General features: G+C 46.2%; 1 protein-coding gene across 1 annotated transcript in view; it reads right to left on the reverse strand.

Annotated features, from left to right (window-relative positions):
• col22a1 (collagen, type XXII, alpha 1) overlaps positions 1 to 23,178 on the reverse strand; it is a 463,862-nt gene that overhangs the window by 184,445 nt on the left and 256,239 nt on the right. The window contains exons 14-15 of the mRNA XM_070888428.1: positions 3,882 to 3,935; positions 1,321 to 1,365 (exon numbers count right to left, since the gene is read on the reverse strand). Coding sequence (XP_070744529.1) covers positions 1,321 to 1,365; positions 3,882 to 3,935 — 99 coding nt within the window. The remainder of the gene's footprint in view (positions 1 to 1,320; positions 1,366 to 3,881; positions 3,936 to 23,178) is intronic.

Here is a 23,178-nt window from a genome sequence, read left to right on the forward strand (position 1 = left end):
CCATCAATTTCCCTAACACAATTTCCTGACTCATAAGGATTTCCTTCAGTTCCTCCTTTTCGCTAGGCCCTCGAACCCCTAGTATTTACGGAAGGTTATTTGTGTCTTCCTTAGTGAAGACAGATCCAAAGTATTTGTTCAATTGGTCTGCTATTTCATTGTTCCCCATTATAAATTCACCTGATGCTGACTCCGAAGGACATACGTTGGTCTTCACTAATCTTTTTCTCTTCATATATCTATAGAAGCTTTTGCAGTCAGTTTTTATGTTTCCTGCAAGCTTCCTCTCATACTCTATTTCCCCCCTCCTAATTAAACCCTTTTTCCTCCTCTACTGAATTCTAAATTTCTCCCAGTCCTCAGGTTTGCTGCTTTTTCTGGCCAATTTATATGCCTCTTCCTTGGATTTCACACAATCCTTAATTTCCCTTGTTAGCCACGGTTGAGCCACCTTCCCCGTTTTATTTTTACTCCAGACAGGGAAGTACAATTGTTGAAGTTCATCCATGTAATCTATAAATGTCTGCCATCGCCTATCCACTGTCAACCCTTTAAGAATCATGTTCCAGTCTATCCTAACCAATTCACGTCTCATTTCATCGAAGTTACCTTTCCTTAAGTTCAGGACCCTAGTCTCTGAATTAACACTGTCACTCTCCATCTTAATAAAGAACCACAGCCCTCACCAGTATTTATATCTGAATACAGTTAGAGAGCGAGATGCACTCAGGGGACTCCTGCCCTACCTGCCTGGTCCTCCTTGTCTGTCTGGCGGGCACCCATTCCCTCTCTGTCTGCACACCCTTAAATGTTCGGGTGACCACCTCCTGAATCCCTTTGTTCTTCCACAAATCATAAGAATATTATATTTTCAGTTTCTAGATGCTTTTTCTTACATCTTTGAGTAAGGATTTCATTATCTTTACTACCACTGACGTTAAGTTAATTAGTCCATAGTGTCCTGGACTTGTTCTATCATTTTTTTTAATATAAGAATTACATTAGCTGTCTGCCAATCCTCTGGCACTATTCCCTTTGCTAATGAATTTATAAGTATATATATATATATATATATATGTATGTAATAGTGCCTCTGCTGTCTTTTCCCGAACTTGTAATTATTTTAATTGGTAGCAGAAGAAGATACAGGACTTTGAAGATAAATCAGGACAGTGGGATTAGTTTTGATTTGCTTTAGCCTAGATCCAGCACACATACTAGGGGCCAAATAGTTTCCTTCTGTGCTGTACTATTCTATCGTTCTAGGTGCCAATCTAAAAGCTTATCAAACATGCTGCGTATGTTAAACACTTCTCTTACCTTCTCTCCAAAGGATCCTTTCTGACCCCTTTCACCTTTGATACCCTAGAAACAGAAATATAGCAATAACTGGATGCAATAAGAACAGATACTGTGCCCATTTCCGATAATGAATACTGGGTTTGCAATAGATTATAATATTGATATGTTATCAATTACTTTATGATCCTTTTACTCCAGCCAATTGGCTATAGGGGACAGAAGTACTTCTGATGGCACATCTTGTTCTCTAATTCGAGCCCGTGTAATCGCCAATGTATTGCTAATGTTACTTTAAAAACATATGCGATTGTTACATACTGTTTAGTGCTTAGATTAGTAATCGACATCATTTGTTTCCATACATAACCTGAGAGAATAAGTTTAAGGTAGCCCAGAAAATCAGAGAGTGAAAGAAATGGGCTGGATTTTCCTGGATCCCACCCGTACGGAAGGGGGGGTTGGAGACCCTGGGGTTGGGGTGGGGGTCCAATCCCCTGGTAGCGGCGGGGGGGGGCGCACATGGTGGGCCAGATCCCTGACCGTGGGGCTGACACAATCTCTGGATGGTGGTGGGGGAGGGGGGATTTGGAGACCCCGGGGGTAGGGGTCCATTCCACTGGTGGGGGAAGGGGAATCCGAGCATGGTGGGGCCGATTCCTGACCCTGGGGCTGTCACAATCTCTGGGTTGGGGGGGGGGGGAGGTTATTGGGGGGTCCAATTCCCGACCCCGGGGCCAAGTCGCAATCCAGGTGGGGGCGGGGAGGAGTGTTTCATGCTTGGGGCGGGGTCGGGGGGCGGAAGTCTGATCTAGGATGGTGGTCCAAACCCGACCCGAGAAGTGTGGGCTGATGGTGGGGGAGCTTGAGGGCAAGGAAGATGCTCTCTTGCTCCTCCCAGCCCAGAGGGATTGCTCCCCAAGGCTGCAGCCACTGGGAATCCCAAGCCCAGAAATCCCTGGCCACCTGCAGTAAAACCTGCAAAGCAGGTTAAAGCAGAGGCTCCAGGTCTCATTAAAATATGTAAATTGCCAACCTGCCTCCTGGCAGTGGAATGGCAGCCTGCCCTCTCTCGCCCGCCTGAGTGAAAGGTGAAAGTGGGCGGGTTGGGGTCGGGTTCACATTTTTTTTCCAACTTTCACTTCCCCCCCCCCCCCCATGCCTCCAATCCACCCGTTTTTACCTCTGAAAATTCCAGCCATAACCTCCACAGTTTATAGCCTCTCTAGTTTATTAATATATCTTGCAAAACAGATGCACCACAGCCCATTAGCCACCTAGATGTGAGCAGGGCTGAGGAAGGATTGATTTGGATATTTGCTTCGCTGATGATAAAAATTCATCAAAAACCTTAATAACCTCAATAACTAATGGCTCCACATCATGAATCACAGAAGCTAATTGGCAAAAAAAAGACTTACTATTTTACAAAAGCAACGTATTTTGTAGTGCCTTTAATTTAATGAAATGCTTCAAGGTGCTGCACAGGTGGATTTGACGAAATGGAGACTGAGCCAGTAAAACAGAGATTAACAGAAGTTTGAGTCTGGATTCGTTGGAGTAGAAAGTCAGTAAGGACAGAATGATGGGCGAATGTTTAGAGTTCTGGACAAATTTATGAAGAGAGGATGGGAGTCCAGCAAGAAGTGTGTTGGAAGAATTGAGTCTGGAAATGAAAAGGGCATATATAAGTGTTACAGCAGCGGAGAGTTGAGGTGAGTTATGGAGGTGAAACCAAATGGTTCTGGTGACAGATAAAATTCAGCTCAGGGTCAAATAGGATGTCAAAGTTATGAATAATTTAGTTCAGCCTGACAGAATAATTGGGGAGGGAGTTGGAATCAGTACAAAGGAGGTGGAGTTTCTGGTGGGGGACCTTGGCTTTGATCTTATTGATGTAGAGTTGGAGAAAGTTATGACATTCAAGACTTGATTTTGGACAAGCCATCTGACAGTACATAGAAACATAGAAACATAGAAAATAGGTGCAGGAATAGGCCATTCGGCTCCTCGAACCTGCACCACCATTCAATATGATCATGACTAATCATGCAACTTCAGTACCCCATTCCTGCTTTCTCGCCATACCCCTTGATCCCTTTAGCCGTAAGGGCCACATCTAATTCCCTTTTGAATATATCTAATGAACTTGCCTCAACAAATTTGTGGTAGGGAATTCCACAGGTTCACAATTCAGTTGGCAGTTGAGGGGTTGAGAGAAGAGGTGGCGAGACAGATCCTTGTGTTAGAGAGGGGAAAATGTGGATAGGTTTCCTGATTCTGGACGCCAGCTACTGAAAGTGTGTGGGGTGAGGACAGGGCTCAAGTTCACGGTTGGATAACCTGCCAACATTCATTGTCAATTTTCAGTCCTGATATATGGAACTTTGGGTGAGGTACACAATGTTGCAAAGAATCTATGGAAATATGCTCCAGGAAAGGACTCTTCCATTTCAGGATAGGTGAGAAGAGGAAATTGGTGAGAAAAAAAATGAAAGATAAAACTCCTCACTGAATCAGACATGGAAACACCAACTTGATGTTACAGCATGATTTCAGGAAAATTCAATGCATCAACTTACAGGTGGTCCAGCGATGCCTCGAAAACCCTGTTCTCCTGGATAACCCTGGTCTCCCTGTGGGAAAAAATAAGCAGTTAAAAAACTAAAATTACTTAAAAAAACCATAATGTACTATGTCTACCCAAAATAGGAACAGAGGTGACTGAACTACAGGGTTTATTTCCTGCACTATAACAGGGCAGGAGAAAAAAAATGTTATTTAAAACAATATATTTAACTGCAGTTTCCTTACAAAGTAGTTAGGCATTTTAAACTTCTTTCTGAAGAGGTGGGGGGCAGAGGATGAGAGGAACCAGCACCCCTCTCAGAACTGTCAAGTTATGGTTAGATTCCTGGGGCTGAAATTGGCCTTCTCAAGGCCTGTTAGTACCGCAAATCGGTGGCCACGCTACGGAATGGAATGGCCACCGTCTTTTCGTGGAATAGTCGCTGCTAGCCCAATTGCCGTTCCAAGGTTTCCTGGTAGTGCCTTGATTCCCCCTACTGCTCTGCTGCTGCCGATCCGTCTGAAGTCCGTCATCACCGTGTGCACCACCGATCTACCGCGCCCCCCCCCTCATCCCGATGGCGAAATTCCATTCTGAAAATCTTCGGCCTGCCTGGTGGTGTCAAAATGTGTTTTTTCCTGGTGGTCCAGTGAGGCTGAGGCCTTCTGCAATGGCGGTGTGACTTCCCTTAAAGGGAAGGATGCACTGCCGCTGCCACCATGTTTTTTCTTGTCGGCCGACTGCCATGTCGGTCCAACAATTATGCCCTCGGGTTCGGCCGGGCCGCCAACAGAGCCGCTGGCCCGGCCAAAAGCTCCCTGGTGGCCCAATGGGCTGAAGTTTTAAAATCGCAAAGCCTCTCCCCTTTAAGTGAAGAGGAGAGCCGTGGTGATGCGGTGCCGTGATGACATCATCACAGCGATCACTCCGCACCGCCCCCAACTACCGCCCCTCAGGTGTTGCGCCACTGCCGCGTATCCACCCCTCAGGTGTTGCCACTGCCCCCGTTTAGAGCGACTTCCGGACATGAATAAAAAAGACAACAAAGAGCGTAATTTTGCTCAAGAGGCGACCTCAACGACAGATGCGATTTAAAAACCATTGAAACGGGGGGCGTGCGCCACGTTTCGGGCGGGCGGGGGACAATTTCTACCCCCTGGTCTCTGTACCATGGGGGGGCCCCAAGATACGCCTATAATAGCACAGGTGCGTGCCAATGGCACACAAAATAAGGAACCTCCCTTGACCCCAGGGCATTAATCGAGATCAGCAGCGGAGATTTGCGGAAGGTGCAATCCATGTGTGATTATCGGGATTGTAGGATTGCAGATTTTACATAGAATTACATCAGAATTACAACATGGAAAAGGCCGTTTGGTCCAATCAGTCTGTGTTGGTGGTTATCCTCCACACTGTAGCAGTTATAAACACATATGACCGGTCTGCTCTTGTATCTTTTTATTCCACTTTCCCCCAACTACCAATCTGATCTTTCTTAAATGTTGACATGCTGTTTGCTTCAGTCACTAATTCTGGTAGTCCAATTCTGTAACAACGTCTCAAGGCTTTTGATTTTTATTGGGTTCCATGAGCTTTGTACGCCCTCTAGAGTGTCACCAACGTGTGAGCCCAGATAGTATGTGCTGCGCCATGGAAGGCGTCTGAGGCAAACCATTCCTATTTTCACTCAACAGCCATGCATCCGATCAGGATCAAGAGCACAGACTGATTTTTGCCTCCCGAATCAGGCTGCTATGCCAGTTGTCGAGCTTTAGGTGAGATTAGATAATTCAGCACAGACCAGGAATCTACTCTCCCAGTCACTATTGATCAGTTGCATGGTGCCTTTATTAAATAAAGCTTAACTTCAATTTCAATAAAATATATTTTGTTATAAGACGAGGGAAGTCAGTGCTGGGAATTGGAACACTTTTTATCAGTATTAGCATCAGTGTCTCAAATGTCAGCTTTGCATGGACGAATGCAGAGTAATGTTCACTCAGCATAGCATCCCATGCTGCTTCCACTATTCACATTATTGTAGCAGTTTGAATCCAGCGCCGCTCTGGAGCCCAGTGCCCCGCCGGCAATGTCAGTGCTACGCGGATGTGGCAGAACACCTCTCCCCTACAATTAAAGGGGAAGGCCGTTATGCACAGTCTCTTTAGTGGCCGCAATTGGGCGGAGTGCTGGGCTTCAGGATGGTGGCCCGGTCGAGGTGTTATCGACCCCTTCCCCCGGGCAATAACCTCGTTGTGCCCCATTAGCGCCCCCCCCCCCCCCCGGAGATGCTAATGAGGCTATAAAAATGAGCAATTTCACCCTGGGGTGGGGTGGTGGGAGTGGTGTCGGGGGCAATGTCATCAGTTTGAGTCCTATGTTCTTTTAACCACTGGGCCTCATTTACATCTCACCGGTCAGCTGCCTGCTCAAAATCGTTGAAGAGGCAGCTGGCTGGCTGGCTGTGGGCAGGTCAAAATCGTAAATCACAGAGGAGTCAGGGCTGTTCGCGATTGAGGAGGATGAGCTTGGGAAATTCTTCCTCTGACCTGAATCTTCCTACATTACAAAGTGAATACACTTCAAAAGTTAGCACTTCATTCATTGTCAAACGATTGGGACGTCCTGAGAATGTGAAAGGCGCTATATAAATGCAAGTTCTTTCATTTTTTAATTCTAAATCTGGAAACCAGTCCAGTAGCATTGGGTATCTGAATCTAAATGATTGCTGCACATTAGAGCGGTAGGAGCCTCAGCACTAATCTCTGTGGAATGTTCTTTTTCAGGCCTGTATATTCACATGTTCCTGGGGCACTCCACTCAGTATATCTTCCCATCCTGTCATCACTTCCTAACAAGGAACCAATAGTGATTGTGAATAGGATTACATCTTGCTGAGTTTCCCCTTTACAGTCGAATAATTTGTTAACATTCCCTGTCAAGACTCGCACATAAATGATGATCACATGAGTGATGATAGCCGGCTTCCATGGAACTACATTTCAATATTAGCAAACACTTTCAGCAAACAGGGTAGAAAATTGGGAGGAAAATATTCATTCTCTTAACCAGAGTTTATTTAGTAGCAGACATGTTGATTTATTTTAGCAAATGCTGGGTGATAATGCAGCCGCAATGCATTGCTTTCTTTATGTTTCCTGAGGGAATAGAAAGACATGGATGCAGTTGAACTGTAAGGATTGACTTGGAGTCTGGAAAACTGCTGGTCTGTCAGCTGGTGGTAACCCAAGTTTTACAAGTGCAGCAAGAAGTCAATAACTGCAAAACTCATAACAGATTCAAGGCAGGAGAGCTTTTTCTGGTACTTCGCTGCTGAACTTTCTCAAGCCTGAGGACATCAATTACACAATTAGTTCCGTGTTGGAATATGTTGAATATTAGATGCAATACCATCTATAACTCCAGGTAGCAGCACTACTACTAACTATGTGATCATCACAATTAGAGAACACTACCAACAATGTCCCTGCCTGTTCAAAATGGAGTCATGACCCGAAATATGCAAAATGCTCAGCTTTGAATATTTTGAACAACATAGTGGCTCCTGGGCTAATAAAACTATAAACAGTCATGTCAAGGAAAGCAGCCATCAAAAAGTTCATGACCCAGGTTGTACGGTTCGACTATTTCATGTTTCAGGATCTTTTGACCATTTTCAACAGAATGGATTTGATGGTAAAAAAAACGCTCACCTTCAGTGTTTGACTTTAAATACAAAGTGAATTTACGCAGCTTAAAAATGAAAGCCACAACCTGTCGGCATTTGTCAAATAGGTGCAAAAGTCAGATATTGACACAATCACCCAGGATAACCAAAAGCAATAGGGAGCCATTATTTCACCCCAGGGGCTCCCAATAAATATTCACAATGGGAGTGAGTGGAATGCCCCTTCCTGTTGAACTTTACACAGTTAGTTTCAAAGCAAGGGAGTACAGGAGCAGGCTTGATTATCAATTCTTCTGATCAGCACCCGGAGCGGAGAAGGAGTGAGAAACCAAACTCCAATTTCATGTGGGTAAAGGAAGGACTCACATGTGAGCTTTGGTTAAAGGAAAAACTTCGCCGGGGCATCCAGGCAGCAAAGTGCTGTGATGGCACAAAGTAGAGACATGTCAGATAATTTAAGTTAAGCAAGATCAATCGCTGAAGTGAGGTAATAGAATGTTCATTATTTTTATATCATTAAGTTACATAAAGTTTTACTGAACTATGTAAACCTGATTATAACTGTTGATCAGAATGTTCTCTTTACTGTGAAATAAATCATTTTTAATCATCGATATCAAGCCTCTCGCAGTGGTAACTCAGTCCATCATTGGAAAAATTGAAGAAATATACATGTGAAAGAAAGGAATATCTGGTTCAGGTGTTATAATTACATCCCCAGGTTATGTACAATATACCAGAGGATATAAGGCATTGTGAATCAGCGCCCATAAAAGTAGATGTTCTGTCTACCTAGTGCAACTGTTGCAGTAGAATCTGTAACAGACCAATATTGTTAAATTTTGATTGAAATAACCTTGGAGGGAAGAATAAAAAATCATTTAAAACCTTTCCTAATGAGATTACGTGGGGTTGGGTAGAATCCATGACAGAATACAAGATGTGGAAGGAATGGGCTTGACAAAGAAACATTTTATATCACTATAACGGAAATTTTTATGTCAGTGTAACCTTACGTAAAGGGGTGGCCAGGCTTTATGTCTTCCTGGGCCTCATTGGTACATGGAGCCTCATGAGCTACATATGGGTTCAGCCATCAATGCCAAGAAACTTCATTTCCAAATCACTGGGCCTACATAATTCAAACAGGACAGACGAGCAAATAAATAAATATAAATGCAAATTGGAATAAGTTGCCTGAGCCCATGGATTGTGGGATAGACACTTCCATAGTATATCTACAAAGAGTTGCAGAGAAACCTCTACTCACTTTAATACAGTGAGAAAAGCTAGTTATGTTTTTTTTCATGAGTGGATATTGGACAAATTCTACATGTAAATGTTTTCAGCCATAAACCACATCCTTAACTGTCCACTTGTTCCAAATTATAAACATGGTTAAAAGCAGAAAATCGCATGTGTTCCATTTTTTCTAAGAGGTAGCCAAGTAACCATTAATGTATTCCTTTCTTTCTCTTTCTCTCTATTTCAATTTATTTTTCTTCCGTATTTGTCCTTCTTTCTTTATAGCCAGCTGGCTGTGGGATTTCTAAATCTGTGGTGAAATCGGTCCTTGCCGATAGCGCAGAATGGGTGATGAGGATCGGCAGCCTGTTTAGAGCGCGCCCGACAGGCATCAATGGAAAAGGACATCAATTGCGGTGTAAAACAGACTGCCGATTCACTATCACTCATTTCATGCTCCCACCAAACAACAATGTAGTGTCAGCCATGGCTCAGTTGGTAGCACACTCGCCTCTGAGTCAGATGGCTGTGGGTACAAGTCCCACTCCAGAGACTTGAGCACAATAATATAGGCTGACACTCCAGTGCTGTACTGAGGGAGTGCTGCACTGTCATAAGTGCCATCATTCAGCTGGGATGTTAAACCGAGACACTGTTTGCTCTCTCAGGTGGATGCAAAAAAGATGAAGAGCAGGGAAGTTCTCACTGGTGCCCCGGTTAATATTTATCACTCAATCAACATCTGGTCATTATCGCATTGCTGTTGGTGGGAGCTTGCTGTGCACAAATTGGCTGCTATGTTCACTACAATTACTACACTTCAAAATTACTTCATTGGCTGTAAAGTGCTTTGGGATGTCCTGAGGTTGTGAATGGCGCTATATAAATACAATCCTTTTCATTTCATACCCTTTTTCCTTGATTGGTGAGGCAGCTTTGCAACCTGAACTATCCCAGTGGTCGGTATTATTGTGTTCCTAACACAGATGAGACTGCACACAGAGAGGTTAAAGTAACAGTGACCTCTGTCTTTAATAAGACACTCCAGAGTGAGGAACAGGCCTTAGGGGCCGGCTTATATACAGTGCTCCCAAGGGATGCTGGGATCCCTTGGAATTCAGGGGATGCACTCCTTGGTGGCGGAACATGGGAGTGCATGCTTAACAGATACACAACATCACTCCCCCCGCAAAGTCAAAGTGAAAACTATTTACAAAGTGAGGCGGTCGGGAGCCTTTCTTTCCCTGGTGGACAGCCTCGGTAGAAATGTCTGTTCTGGTGTGTTGGCTGTGCCCTCACTGGGCTGGCGTGTTGTTGGTTGTTGGCCCTGCAGGGCTGCTAGGTGAGCCTGGCCTTGCTGGGCTGTTGGGCATGATGGGTACGATTTCCTGGTCCAAAGTGGTGTCGTTGATCCTTTGGGTGTGTGTTGCAGGGCTCGAAAAAAGTGGTGTCTGCTGTGGGTTGTTCAGGGCAGTCTGTGAACCGCAGCCTCGTTTGGTCCAGGTGCTTTCTGCAAATTTGTCCATTGTCTAGTTTGACTACAAACACCCTATTCCCTTCTTTAGCGATCACCGTGCTCACGATCCACTTGGGACCATGTCCATAGTTTAGCACATACACAGGGTCATTCAGATCAATTTCCCGTGACACAGTGGTGCGACCATCGTTTACATTTTATTGCTGCCGCCTGCTCTCTACCAGATCATGCAGGTTGGGGTGAACCAGCGAGAGTCTGGTTTTAAGTGTTCTTTTCATGAATAGCTCAGCCGGGGGCACCCCTGTGAGTGAGTGGGGTCTCGTGCGGTAGCTGAGCAGTACTCGGGACAGGCAAGTTTGGAGTGAGCCTTCTGTGACTCGTTTCAGGCTCAGTTTGATGGTTTGTACTGCCCGCTCTGCCTGCCCATTGGAGCCTGCTTTAAACGGGGCCGAGGTGACATATTTAATTCCATTGCGGGTCATGAATTCTTTAAATTCGGCACTGGTGAAACATGGCCCGTTGTCATTGACCAGTATGTCAGGCAGGTCGTGGGTGGCAAACATGGCCCTCAGGCTTTCAATGGTGGTGGTGGCGGTACTTCACGACATAATTTCACATTCAATGCATTTTGAAAAAGCATCCACCACTACCAGGAACATTTTTCCGAGAAACAGTTCCGCATAGTCGACATGGATCCTCGACCATGGTCTGGAGGGCCAGGACCACAAACTTAGTGGTGCCTCTCTGGGCACATTGTTCAACTGAGCACATACGCTGCATTGCCGTATACAAAACTCTAAGTCAGAGTCGATACCGGCCAACACACGTGGGATCTGGCTATTGCTTTCATCATTACTATACCGGGGTGTGTGCTGTGGAGATCTGAGATGAACGACTCCCTGCCCTGTTTTGGTAGCACTATGGTTACCCCACAACAGGCAGTCTGCCTGAATGGACAGCTCGTCCTTTCGCCGCTGGGATGGCTTGATTGGCTCTTGCATTTCAACGGGGATGCTGGCCCAGGTCCCATGCAGTACACAGTTTTTTACTCGGGACAGCAGAGGATCTTGGCTGGTCCAAGTCCTAATCTGGCGGGCCATGACAGGTGATTTATCATTTTCAAACGCTTCCATGACCATCAACAAGTCTGCGGGCTGCGCCATTTCCACCCCCGTGGTGGGCAATGGTAGCCGACTGAGAGCATCTGCACAGTTCTTGGTGCCTGGCCTGTGGCAGATGGTTTAGTTATACGCTGATAGCGCGAGTGCCCACCTTTGTATGGGCTGAGGAATTAGTATTTATCCCCTTGTTTTCAGCGAACAGGGATGTGAGGGGCTTGTGATCAGTTTCCAGCTCAAATTTGAGGCCAAACAGGTATTGATGCATTTTCTTTACCCCGAACACACACGCTAATGCCTCTTTCTCAATTATACTGTAGGCCCTCTCGGCCTTAGACAAGCTCCTAGAAGCATAGGCGACAGGTTGCAACTTCCCCACAACGTTAGCTTGTTGTAATACACACCCGACTCCGTACGATGACGCGTCACATGCTAACACAAGTCTTTGACACAGGTTATACAATACAGGCAGCTTATTGGAGCATAAAATGTTTCTAGCTTTCTCAAAAGCAATTACTTGTTTTTTTCCCCAGAGCCAGATCTCACCTTTGTGCAATAATACATGTCGGGGCTCTAAATGGGTGCTTAACCCCGGTAGGAAGTTACCAAAATAGGTGAGGAGTCCGAGGAACGACCGCAGCTCTGTGCCATTCCTGATAGCCTCTGTCTTGGCGTCTGTGGGCTGAATGCCGTCCGCCGCGATCTTTCTCCCCAAAAACTCCACTTCTGTTGCCATGACGACGCATTTCGACCTCTTCAGCCACAGCCCTAAGCAATCCAGTCGCTGGAGGACCTCCTCCAGGTTTTGTAGGTGCTCGCCGGTGTCCCAACCCATGACCAATATGTCGTCCTGAAAGACCACCATGTGTGGTACCGACTTGAGTAGGCTCTCCATGTTTCTCTGGAAGATCGCTGCAGCCGACCAAATTTCAAACGGGCATCTATTGTCGATGAACAGTCCCTTGTGCGTGTTGATGCAGGTGAGGCCCTTCGAAGACTCCTCCAGCTCCTGCGTCATGTAGGCCGAAGTCAGGTCGAGCTTGGTGAATGTCTTGCCTCTTGCCAGCGTCGCAAATAGGTTGCCTGCCTTAGGTAGCGGGTATTGGTCCTGTAGCGAGAAACAATTAATAGTTACTTTATAATCGCCGCAAATCTTGACCGTGCCATCACTTTTGAGTACTGGAACAATCGGGCTGGCCCACTCGCTGAATTCCACTGGGGAGATGATGCTCTCGCGTTGCAGCCTGTCCAACTCAATTTCCACTCTCTCCCTCATCATGTGAGGTACCGCTCGCGCCTTGTGTTAAATGGGTCATGGCTCTGGGACCAAGTGGATCCGTACCTTCGCCCCGGAAAAGTTTCTAATGCATGGCTCAAAAAGGGAAGGAAATGTGTTAAGAACCTGGGTACATGAGGCCTCATCGACATGTGATAGCGCTCGGATATCATCCCAGTTCCAGCGGATTTTACCCAGCCAGCTCCTTCCAAGCAGTGTGGGGCCATCGCCTGGGACAATCCAGAGTGGCAGTTCATGCACCGTGCCCTCGTAGGTGACCTTAACCATGGCGCTGTCCAGGACAGTGATAAGCTCTTTGGTGTACGTTCTCAGTTTCGTGTAGATGGGGCTCAGGGCTGGTCTGAGTGCCTTGTTGCACCGCAATCTCTCCAACATCTTTTTACTCATGATGGATTGGCTAGCGCCAGTGTCCAGTTCCATGGCTACGGGTAAGCCATTCAATTTTACGTTTAGCATTGTAGGTGGACATTTCGTCAAAAATGTGTGCACCCCGTGTACTTCAGCATCTGCCTCCTCTCTCTGAGGCTTGAAATTGCTTTGATCCACCATGAACCGATCATCCTCTGCCACGTGGTGGTTAGCAGGTTTTGGAGAGCTCGCAGCTCATTTGCAAGCTCGTTGGAGGTGCCCCATTGTTCCACAACTCTTGAAAACATACCCTTTGAAGTGGCATGAATATGCTGAATTGAAGCCTCCACAACACCAACAAGGTGTGAATTGCCTTGCATTCATCCTTTGTTGGGGACTCTGAGTCATCTGGGTCACCTGAGGCCTGCTGGCAGTTGCGGACTCGTGGTTTCTGCCCTGTACATTTCTGCTCGCAAACACAGTTCCAGTTAATTTATGAACATTGCTAGCACTTGTGTGCTGAGAGATTTGTTTGGTGTTATCACTGGTGGTCATAAACGCCTGTGCTATCGCAATGGCCTTACTGAGGGTCGGTGTCTCTACAGTCAAAAGTTTTCATAGGATGGTCTCGTGGCCAATGCCCAGTACAAAAAAGTCTGAGCATTTGCTCCAGGTAGCCATAAACTCACATTGTCCTGCAAGTTGCCTTAGCTCGGCGACATAGCTCGCCACTTCCTGACCTTCAAATCGCTGGCACGTGTAGAACCGATACCTCGCCATCAGCACGCTTTCCTTCGGGTTAAGATGCTCCCGAACCAGTGTACACAGCTCCTCATATAACCCTCCTCTGTGGGTTTCGCCAGAGCCAGAAGATTCTTCATGAGGCTGTAGGCCGGTGCCCCGCAGACTGTGAGGAGGACCGCTCTCCTTTTTGCAGCGCTTCCTTCTCCATCCAGCTCATTGGCTACAAAGTACTGGTCTAGCTATTCGACATAGGCTTCCCAGTCCTCACCCTCCGCGAACTTCTCCAGGATGCCCACAGTTCGCTGCATGTTTGTGTTGGATTCATATTCTCGTCGGCAGTTATTGTGTTCCTAACACAGATGAGGCTGCATATATGGAGGTTAAAGTAACAGTGGCCTCAGTCTTTAATAAGACACTCCAGAGTGAGGAACAGTGATCCCAAGGGATGCTGGGATCCTTTGGGACTTCAGGGGATGAGCTCCCTGGTGGCGGAACATGGGAGTGCATGCTTTACAGATACACAACAGGTATGATAGTGAAAGTCATCGTAAATGGCAAGAACTATAGTTTTAAGAGAAGAATTTCATGACTGTATGAATGCTAGGATAGTCTTGCTCCCACATACTTTCTCTTCCTCCTCCACGAGAGAAAGCATGAGAAATGTTGGGAATTACTGGCACCAATACCGAGGTCACAATCCTCAAGCAGAACAGTGGGATAATGTAATCTTCTGCATCAGACTACTACAAACAATGGAGAGTCCATGGCCTGATATCTATGACCTTTTTTTTTTTCTGACACACAGCTGATTTTTGTAGTTAAAGGAAGCTACTTTCAGGTGGCACTTTTTTTTTACACATTCATGGGATGTGGACATCACTGGCAAGGCCATCATTTATTGCCCATCCCTAATTGCCCTTGAGAATGTGGTGGTGAGCTGCCTTTTTGAACCACAGCGAGCAATTAAGAGTCAATCACATTGCTGTGGGTCTAAGATCACATATAGGCCAGGCCAGGAAGGAAGGCAGATTTCCTTCCCTGAAGGACATTAGTGAATCCAGTAATTTCATGGTCACCATTACTGACACTCGATTTTTTTTTAAATTCCAGATTTATTTAATGAAACTGAAATTAAATTCCCCAGCTGCTGTGGTGGGATTTGAAAACATCATTAGTTTAGGTCTCTAGATTCCTAGTCCAGTAACATAACCACTATGCTACTTTCCCCAGTCATAATACAAAGCAGTGCAATGTGTGATACTTGTATCCAAACTTGCTGCAGATCAGAGATGATGAGTAAAATTTAGGACATCTTAAAGGGATTTAAGTTGCAGTACTTATAATGGTTCCATGAATTCATTGTTTTAAGGCGTTACATTCCTATGAGTCACCATATCATGGCTGGGATCAAAAATTTAATGGGGTAGAATTTCCGACGTCCCGGGCCCGTACGAAGTTTCTACGGACCCGGGAAGGCATTGGAAAAGCCGGTTTTCAGCACGCATTGTGCATGCGCTGAAAACCGGTTATTCCGATCTGTCAAGCTGGAGCTTGACATGTCGTAGCCAGATCAGGAGCGAGGACATTTGTACAAGCAAGATTGGGCTATTTAACCATATCTTCACCAGCAAATATCCTCAAAAATCTTGCGCCTGAAAAAACAGGTGCACAGCCTACTTTTACAGACGCAAATGTTTTAAAACACACAAAAAGAATTGTAAAATAAAATTATAAACACATAGCTTATTGTTAAAAACCCTCCCCACTATAGTAAGTTTATTTTTAACCATAATTTAAAAAACAGTTTTTTTAAATCGGAAAAATATAATATTTTTATAAGACATAATAACTTTATTTCAATTAATTTTAAATATGTTTGGTCTGTTTTTTATTTTTTATTATTTTGTGTGATTGCTTTTGTTCCCATTAATAGCACTGAGAACTCGTAGATACTCAAGTCTCAGTGCTATTAATGGGAACCTGTGAAATACTTACCTGATTGGCTGAGCAGTCACACATGACTGCATCTTCTGCGTCGGGACCCTCTGCATGGGAGCACACTTCGCAGCGCGGAAGGAGAAGGCCTGCCCATCGGAATCAGGGTGCCTCCTAGACCACCAGGTAAATTCGTAACAAATATTCAGAGAGGAAGCAATTGCCCGCGGGAAGACCCCCAGAGGAATTTCTGGGCCAATGTATTGGGGAAGAGGTGAAAGTTGAATCAACATCCCTCTGCTCCTCAGTGGTCTACATTGGTCCTAAAATGCAGTCCAGCACTTGATTTTAATGTTAACAGAATTTTAAAAAAGCATTTCATTTCCTCCAATACATGGGTCATTATAAAACTGCTTAAATAGCATTTCTATTGGTACAATACATCTATTGTAAGTCTATCTATGCCAAGGTTGAATTGAGTGAGGTCTGATCCTACTGATAATCTGTTCATAACTGCTGCACTGAAGAACAAGATAACATTCAACACCATCAGTAACTATCAATTAATGCACACATTCTCTTTCAAATTCTTTCATGTTGTTATGTAACAATGGCTCTGCACCAACTGGTGTGACAACTGAGCCAAGTTCATTCAAGCTAAAAAGTATCCCCTCCCACTCCTCAAAAAAGGAGTTTTTGTCAAGACTAGCTGAGATAAAAACTTGCCGATAAAGAGAAAACAATTCTCTGATTGAATAGCTGAACCACAGAGGTGAGAGTCTCTGTTCATGCTGAGTTTGTTGAGGTGGTATGAGGGGTGTTACAAATTGTCTCAGTGCCCCAGGGTTCGGAAGAGTAAAACGAAATTGGCCAGAGTTCCTGTGCTTGATTGATATCCGGTGATTAATGTTGGAAGTGCATGCATGTGGATGTGTGTGAGGGCAGAATCAGGCTTGTCAGTGATCCCGCCTGTCTAATGCTGAATAGTCTACCAACACTCACTGTGCCATGAATAACGTTCATTTAGGCAACATATCGGAAGATATCCATCACAACACCAAGGGGTCAACACCTTTAGCAAGGGAGAAAACTGACAAGAAAGAAAAAGAGAAAGCTATCACATGATTCATGTAGAAATATAGGGGGCGAAATTCCCCTGTTGTGCCTCTCCCGTGAGCACCCCCAGGGGGCGCTAATGGGGCACAAACCCTGTTTTCGCCTGCGGGGGAGGGGGTGGGGGCTCCTGTAAAACTGCACTGGAGTTAGCGGAGGCGCTGAAACGGTAGCACCGTGCCATGCCCCACTAGTAGTGCACCGGGCCGCCGCAAAACCAGCGATGATGTCATCACTGTGTGCGATGACCCCTTTCCATCCCGCGGCAGAAATTGGACAGCGCCCCACGAGCCTGCCGCGAACGGTATCAACGCCAGCCTCGCGGGTCGCAAACTGACCCAACCTCAGCTCGCGCAGTGGAAGTTAAACGGGAGGTGCGCGGTACTGCGTGCCTTCATTGTCTCATTTCGGCTGACTTACCGGTCGGCCCATCTTGGTCCTCCGTTGCGTGATCCGGGCTGCCGTTGTGCAGCCCAGCACTCCGTGTGGGTGCCTGTGAAAACAAGCGTTCCAAGCTGTAGCGGCCGCAGTGAGCTAAGTAATGCCGACTTCAGGTAAGTGTGACTTTTTTTTAAATTTTGATTTATATTTGCGGTGGCATGAGTTATGTATTAGGAATGTTTTTGATGGGGTTTTTTTCCAGTTTTTTTCCCCCAGGCCTCTCGTAGGGCACTCCAAGGTCAGCTGTTTAGCTCGGGATTGTTCCTTGCTCAGCCGGCCTAGCACCCTAAAAGAGGTGTGCAACACCTCCCTTAGCGCTCCACTCCAAACCCCAGGCCCAGCTGATGAATTTTGCAGCGGCAGACGCAAACCATTTGCCAGTGCAAAATTTACCGCTCCGCCCGAGACTGAGGCGCGAGCGAATTTCTCCCCCTTTAACGAGAGAAGAGAAGGATTAATACTGAAAGTACAGGAGACAGTAGAGGGCAGTAATCTGATTGATAAAAGCAAACTAGTGGTCAATGCTATGCTTTAACAAAAACACTTCCGTCACCAATTTTCTCCGCTTCTGAAGCCATTGACCTCTTGTTGAATGTTATAAATTCCAGATGTGTTCTAGATATTTTCTCCCTTTCATCATCACCAGTATCTCCCATAAATGGAAACAGTGTTACAAGACAAAACAAATAAATTTGACACCGAGCCACAAAAGAAGAAATTAAGGCAGATGTGCAAAAGCTTGTTTAAAGAAGTAAGTTTGAAGGAGGAAAGAGGGGTAGAGAGGCAGAGGGGTTTAAGGAGGGAGTTCCAGAGCTTAGGGCCCAACAGCTGAAGGCATGGCCACCGATGGTTGAGCAGTTATAATGAGGGATGTTCAAGAGGCCAGAATTTGAGGAGCGCAGACATCTTATGGGGTTGTGAGGCTCAAAAAAATTACAAGGATCGGGAGGGGCAAGTCCATGGAGTGATTTGTAAACAAGGAATAGAATTTTGAAATCGAGGCGTTGTTTAACCAGGAGCCAATGTAGGTCAGAAAGCACAGGGTGACGGGTGATCATGACTTGGTGCGAGTTAGTACACGAGCCGCTGAGTTTTGGATGAAGTTTACATAGTGTAGAATGAGGGAGGCCGGCCAGGAGTGAGTTGGAGTAGTCAAGTCTAAGGTAACAAAGGCATGAATGAGGGTTTCAGCAGCAGAAGAGCTGAGGCAGGGACGGAAGCAGGCAATATTACGGAGGTGGAAAACAGCAGTTTTAGTTATGCCACGGATATGTGGCTGGAAACTCATTTCAGAGTCAAATATGATACCTAGGTTGCGAACAGTCTTGTTCCCCCTCAGATTGATGCTAGGAAGAGGGATGGAGTCAGTGGTTAGGGAACGCAATTTGTGGTTTTGGTCTTTCCAATATTTAATTGGAGAAAAGTTCTGCTCATCCAGGACTGGATATCGGAAAAGAAATCTGAAAATTTAGATACCAAGCAGGGATCGAGAGAAGTGGTGGAGAGATAAGCTGGGTGTCGAGAGCGTACATATGGAAACCGACTCCATGTTTTCGGATGATATCTCCAAGGGACAGCATATAGATGAGAAATAGGAGGGGGCCAAGGATAGATCCTTGAGGGACACCAGAGGTAACGATGCGGGTGTGGGAAGAGAAGCCATTGCAGGAGATTTTCTGGCTATGATTAGATAGATAAGAATGGAACCAGGCGAGTGCAGTCCCACCGAGCTGGATGTTGGTGGAGAAGCTTTGGAGAAGGATGGAGTGGTCAACTGTGTCAAAGGCTGCAGACAGATCCAGAAGGACGAGGAGGGATCGTTTACCTTCGTCACACTCACAAAAGATGTCATTTGTGACTTTGATGAGAGCTGTTTCGATACTGTGGCAGGGGCGAAAACCAGATTGAAGGGATTCAAAAATGGAGTTCTTGGAAAGATGGTCATCGATTTGGGAGGCGACAACACGTTCAAGTGCTTTGGACAGGAAAGGGACGTTGGAGATGGGGCGAGAGCTAGTAAGTAAAGTGGGGTCAAGGGTTGTTTTTTGAGGAGAGGGTTGATTACAGCAGATTTGACGGAGATGGAACAGTATCTGAGGCGAGAGAACCATTAACAATGTCGGCTAACATGGGAGCCAAAAAAGGAAGTTGGGTGGTCAGCAGTTTAGTGGGAATAGGATCAAGAGAGCAGGAAGTGTGTATCATGGACAAGATGAGTTTGGAGAGATCAAGAGGGGAGATCAAAGAGAAACTAGAGAAAGTTAGGGTTCGGGCAGGTGGGTGAATCAGATGAAGTTTGGCCCTGTGGGCTAGGGGAAGGAAGGAAACTCGCAGAGGCGCCTGATCGGATGGTCTCAATCTTTGAGACAAAGAAGTCCATGAGCTCCTCACACTTGGTGTTGGAGGTGAGTGTGCTGGAGACAGGGGAGAGGGGTTTAAGGAGCCAGTTAGCAGTAGAGAATAGTAGCCAGGGGTTATTTTTGCAATCCAGAATGACCCTGCAATAGTGAACAGTTTTTGTAGACAAGAGTAGGAACCGATAATGTTCAATGTGTTCCAGCCAGATCTGGTGGTGAATGGCTAAACCAGTTATCCACCACATCCGTTTTGACTTGAGGGAGCAAAGATGAGGGATGTATCAAGGGGAACGGCCAGCGTGGGAGAGAGTAATCTTTTTAATCGGGACTAGGACATCAAAGGTAGTGGTGAAGGTGTGGTTGGGCAGATCGGTGGCTGCAGAAATGTCATTGTTAAAAGAGGGCCAAAGGTTGGACAGCTTTAAGTTTTTTCCAGGGGCAGATGCAGAAGGAAGTAGGTTTGGATTGGGGAACGGGGATGTGGGTCGCGAGTGATGCAAGGAAATGGTCAGAGATGGTTTTAGCTTTAATTGATACGGTTGGAATAGCAAGGCCACGAGAGATTGCAAGGTCAAGGGGACAGCCGTGAATATTGTCATGTATCTTACATTATTATATATAACTGTATCCTAACATGCTATATATGACTGTAATAAGATATGACCTGTAACCACCAGCATACCTTACCACCAGGGGTGCACTTGCAAGAGACAAGTATATAAGGACAGGTCTCAGGCAAGTGCAGCATTCCAGAGCTGTGACATAAAGGTGCAGGTCCAGAGTGACCTTGACTTCACTACATGCCTCATGTGAATCTGTACTGAGGGGACAGGACTTTACAGTGGTGACGAGTTATGGGATTACAGAATCCACAGAATGGCGAACAAAGGATCAGATGAAAAGTACAATGTGGGAGACAATTGGGAGGATTTTATAGAAAGGCTCCAGCAAAGTTTTGTAACCAAAGACTGGTTAGGCGACGATAAGGCAGACAAGAGAAGAGCCGATCTCTTGACCAGCTGTGGCTCAAAAACATACACTTTAATGAAGGATCTGTTGGCACCCGAGAAACCAGCAAGCAAGTCGTTTGAAGAATTGAGCACACTGGTAAGAGACCACCTGAAGCCAGCGAGCAGCCTACACATGGCCAGACACAGGTTCTACAACTACAGACGCTGTGTGGGCCAGAGCATACCTGACTTTGTGGCGGAACTTCAGAGGTTGGCTAGTTTATGTGAGTTCTCCAATGAACTGAGGAGAGAAATGCTGAGAGGCTTTTTCATTGAAAGAATAGGCCATGCAGGCATATTCCGAAAGCTCATAGAGACCAAGAACCTGACCTTAGAGGCAGCAGCACTGGTTGCACAGACATTCTTGGTAGGGGAAGAAGAAACGAGGTTGATTTACAATGCAGGTGTGACAACTAACGAAATATTGGAACTAGAAGTTCACAGCACTAAACAAGCTGCGACCCCAACACACAGACAAAACTGGGAGAACAGGCTCTCAACAGCAGGCAGAAGCCATCGAGGGCCACAGGAATGGCCGTTCACACCTCATCAACCCACAATGTGAGCAATCAACTACAAACTGAGAGAAGCTCAAGAGAGATCAGCCAGACGCAGCTCATTCTTTGGGAACACTTTGAACAATGGAACAGGTCTGTGCTGGAGGTGTGGGGGTGGGCACTCGTCAAGGGGATGTCAATTTCAGCAGGCTATTTGCAGAAATTGTGAATATACAGGACATTTGGCCCGCATGTGCAAAAAAACGGCAGCTCGGCTGGTATACGAATCGGATGGGTCGGAAAGCGGACCAGAAGATGGTGGGAACAGTACCCGGGACACCGATGTACAGCCGGTCAACACGATCAATGGCCGCTGCTCCTACAACAGGATGTCTCCTATAATGATGAGGGTCCTACTCAACGGAATATCTGTCAACATGGAGCTGGATACGGGAGCGAGTCAATCTCTCATGGGCGCTCAACAATTTGAACAACTGTGGCCGCATAAAAGAAACAGACCAAAACTCACAAGGGTCGACACCAAACTAAGGACCTATACCAAAGAATTCGTACCAGTCCTCGGCAGCGCCATGCTCTCTGTCACACACAAAGGGACAGTGAACCGACTTCCCCAATGGATTGTCCCCGGAGACCCCCCAGCACTGCTGGGGAGAAGCTGGCTGGCAAAACTAAACTGGAAATGGGATGATGTCCATGCCATGTCATTAGAGGAACGGACCTCCTGCTCAACAGTTATAAAGCGATTTGAACATCTCTTTCAGCCAGGTGTGGGCACTTTCAAAGGGGCCAAAGTCAAAATTTACATCACACAGGATGCTAGACCGGTCCAGCACAAGGCCAGAGCTGTACCCTATGTGATGAGGGTAAAAAATTGAGCATGAACTAGACAGGCTTCTGCGGGAAGGCATTATATCATCTGTGGAATTTAGCGACTGGGCAAGTCCCATCGTCCCAGTCATGAAACCTGATGGATCCGTACGAATCTGTGGGGACTACAAATCTACCATAAACAGAATCTCCCTACAGGACCAGTACCCGCTGCCCAGAGCAAAGGACTTATTTGCCACATTGGCTGGAGGGAAACTTTTCTCAAAATTAAACCTCACATCTACGTATATGACGCAAGAATTGACCGAGGAATCCAAGCTACTCACCACCATCAACACACATCGAGGCCTTTTCATGTACAATCGATGCCCATTCGGCATCAGGTCGGCAGCTGCCATATTCCAGCGCAACATGGAGAGTCTGCTCAAGTCCATCCTGGGGACGGTTGTATTTCAAGACGACATATTTATCATGGGCAGGGACACCGACTCCAATCTCCGTAATTTGGAGGAAGTACTAAAGCTGGGATCGGGTAGGCCTACGAGTCAAGAAATCCAAGTGCCTGTTTCTCGCACCCGAGGTTGAATTTTTGGGCAGAAGGATTGCCACTGATGAAATCCGCCCAACAGAGTCCAAAACAGAAACAATTCGCCTAGCATCCAGGCACTGGAATGTCTCAGAACTGCGCGCCTTTCTCGGGCTACTCAATTACTTTAGGAACTTAATGCAGAACTTGAGCACGCTGCTGGAGTCTCTCCACGTGCTACTCAGAAAGGGGTGCAATTGGTTTTGGAGGGACGCCCAGGAATGCGCCTTCAATAAGGCACGCAACCTTGTGTGTTCCAACAGTGATTTGACTTTCTTTGACCCCAGTAAAAAGCTAGTTCTCACCTGCGATGCGTCAGCGTATGGGGTCGGGTGCGTTTTGCAACATGTCAATAGTGCGGGCAAATTACAACCCATAGCTTATGCCTCCAGGTCACTTACGCGGGCGGAGCGCGGGTACGGAATGGTGGAGAAGGAGGCGCTCCCGTGCGTGTACGGTGTCAAAAAGATGCACCAATACCTTTTCGGGGCCAAGTTCGCATTAGAAACCGACCACAAGCCCCTCACGTTCCTACTATCCGAGAGCAAGGCAATAAACGGCAACGCCTCGGCGCGCATTCAACGGTGGGCACTCATGCTGGTATC

This window comes from Pristiophorus japonicus, chromosome 1 (genome assembly GCF_044704955.1).
Source record: "Pristiophorus japonicus isolate sPriJap1 chromosome 1, sPriJap1.hap1, whole genome shotgun sequence".
Lineage (NCBI taxonomy): Eukaryota > Metazoa > Chordata > Chondrichthyes > Pristiophoridae > Pristiophorus > Pristiophorus japonicus.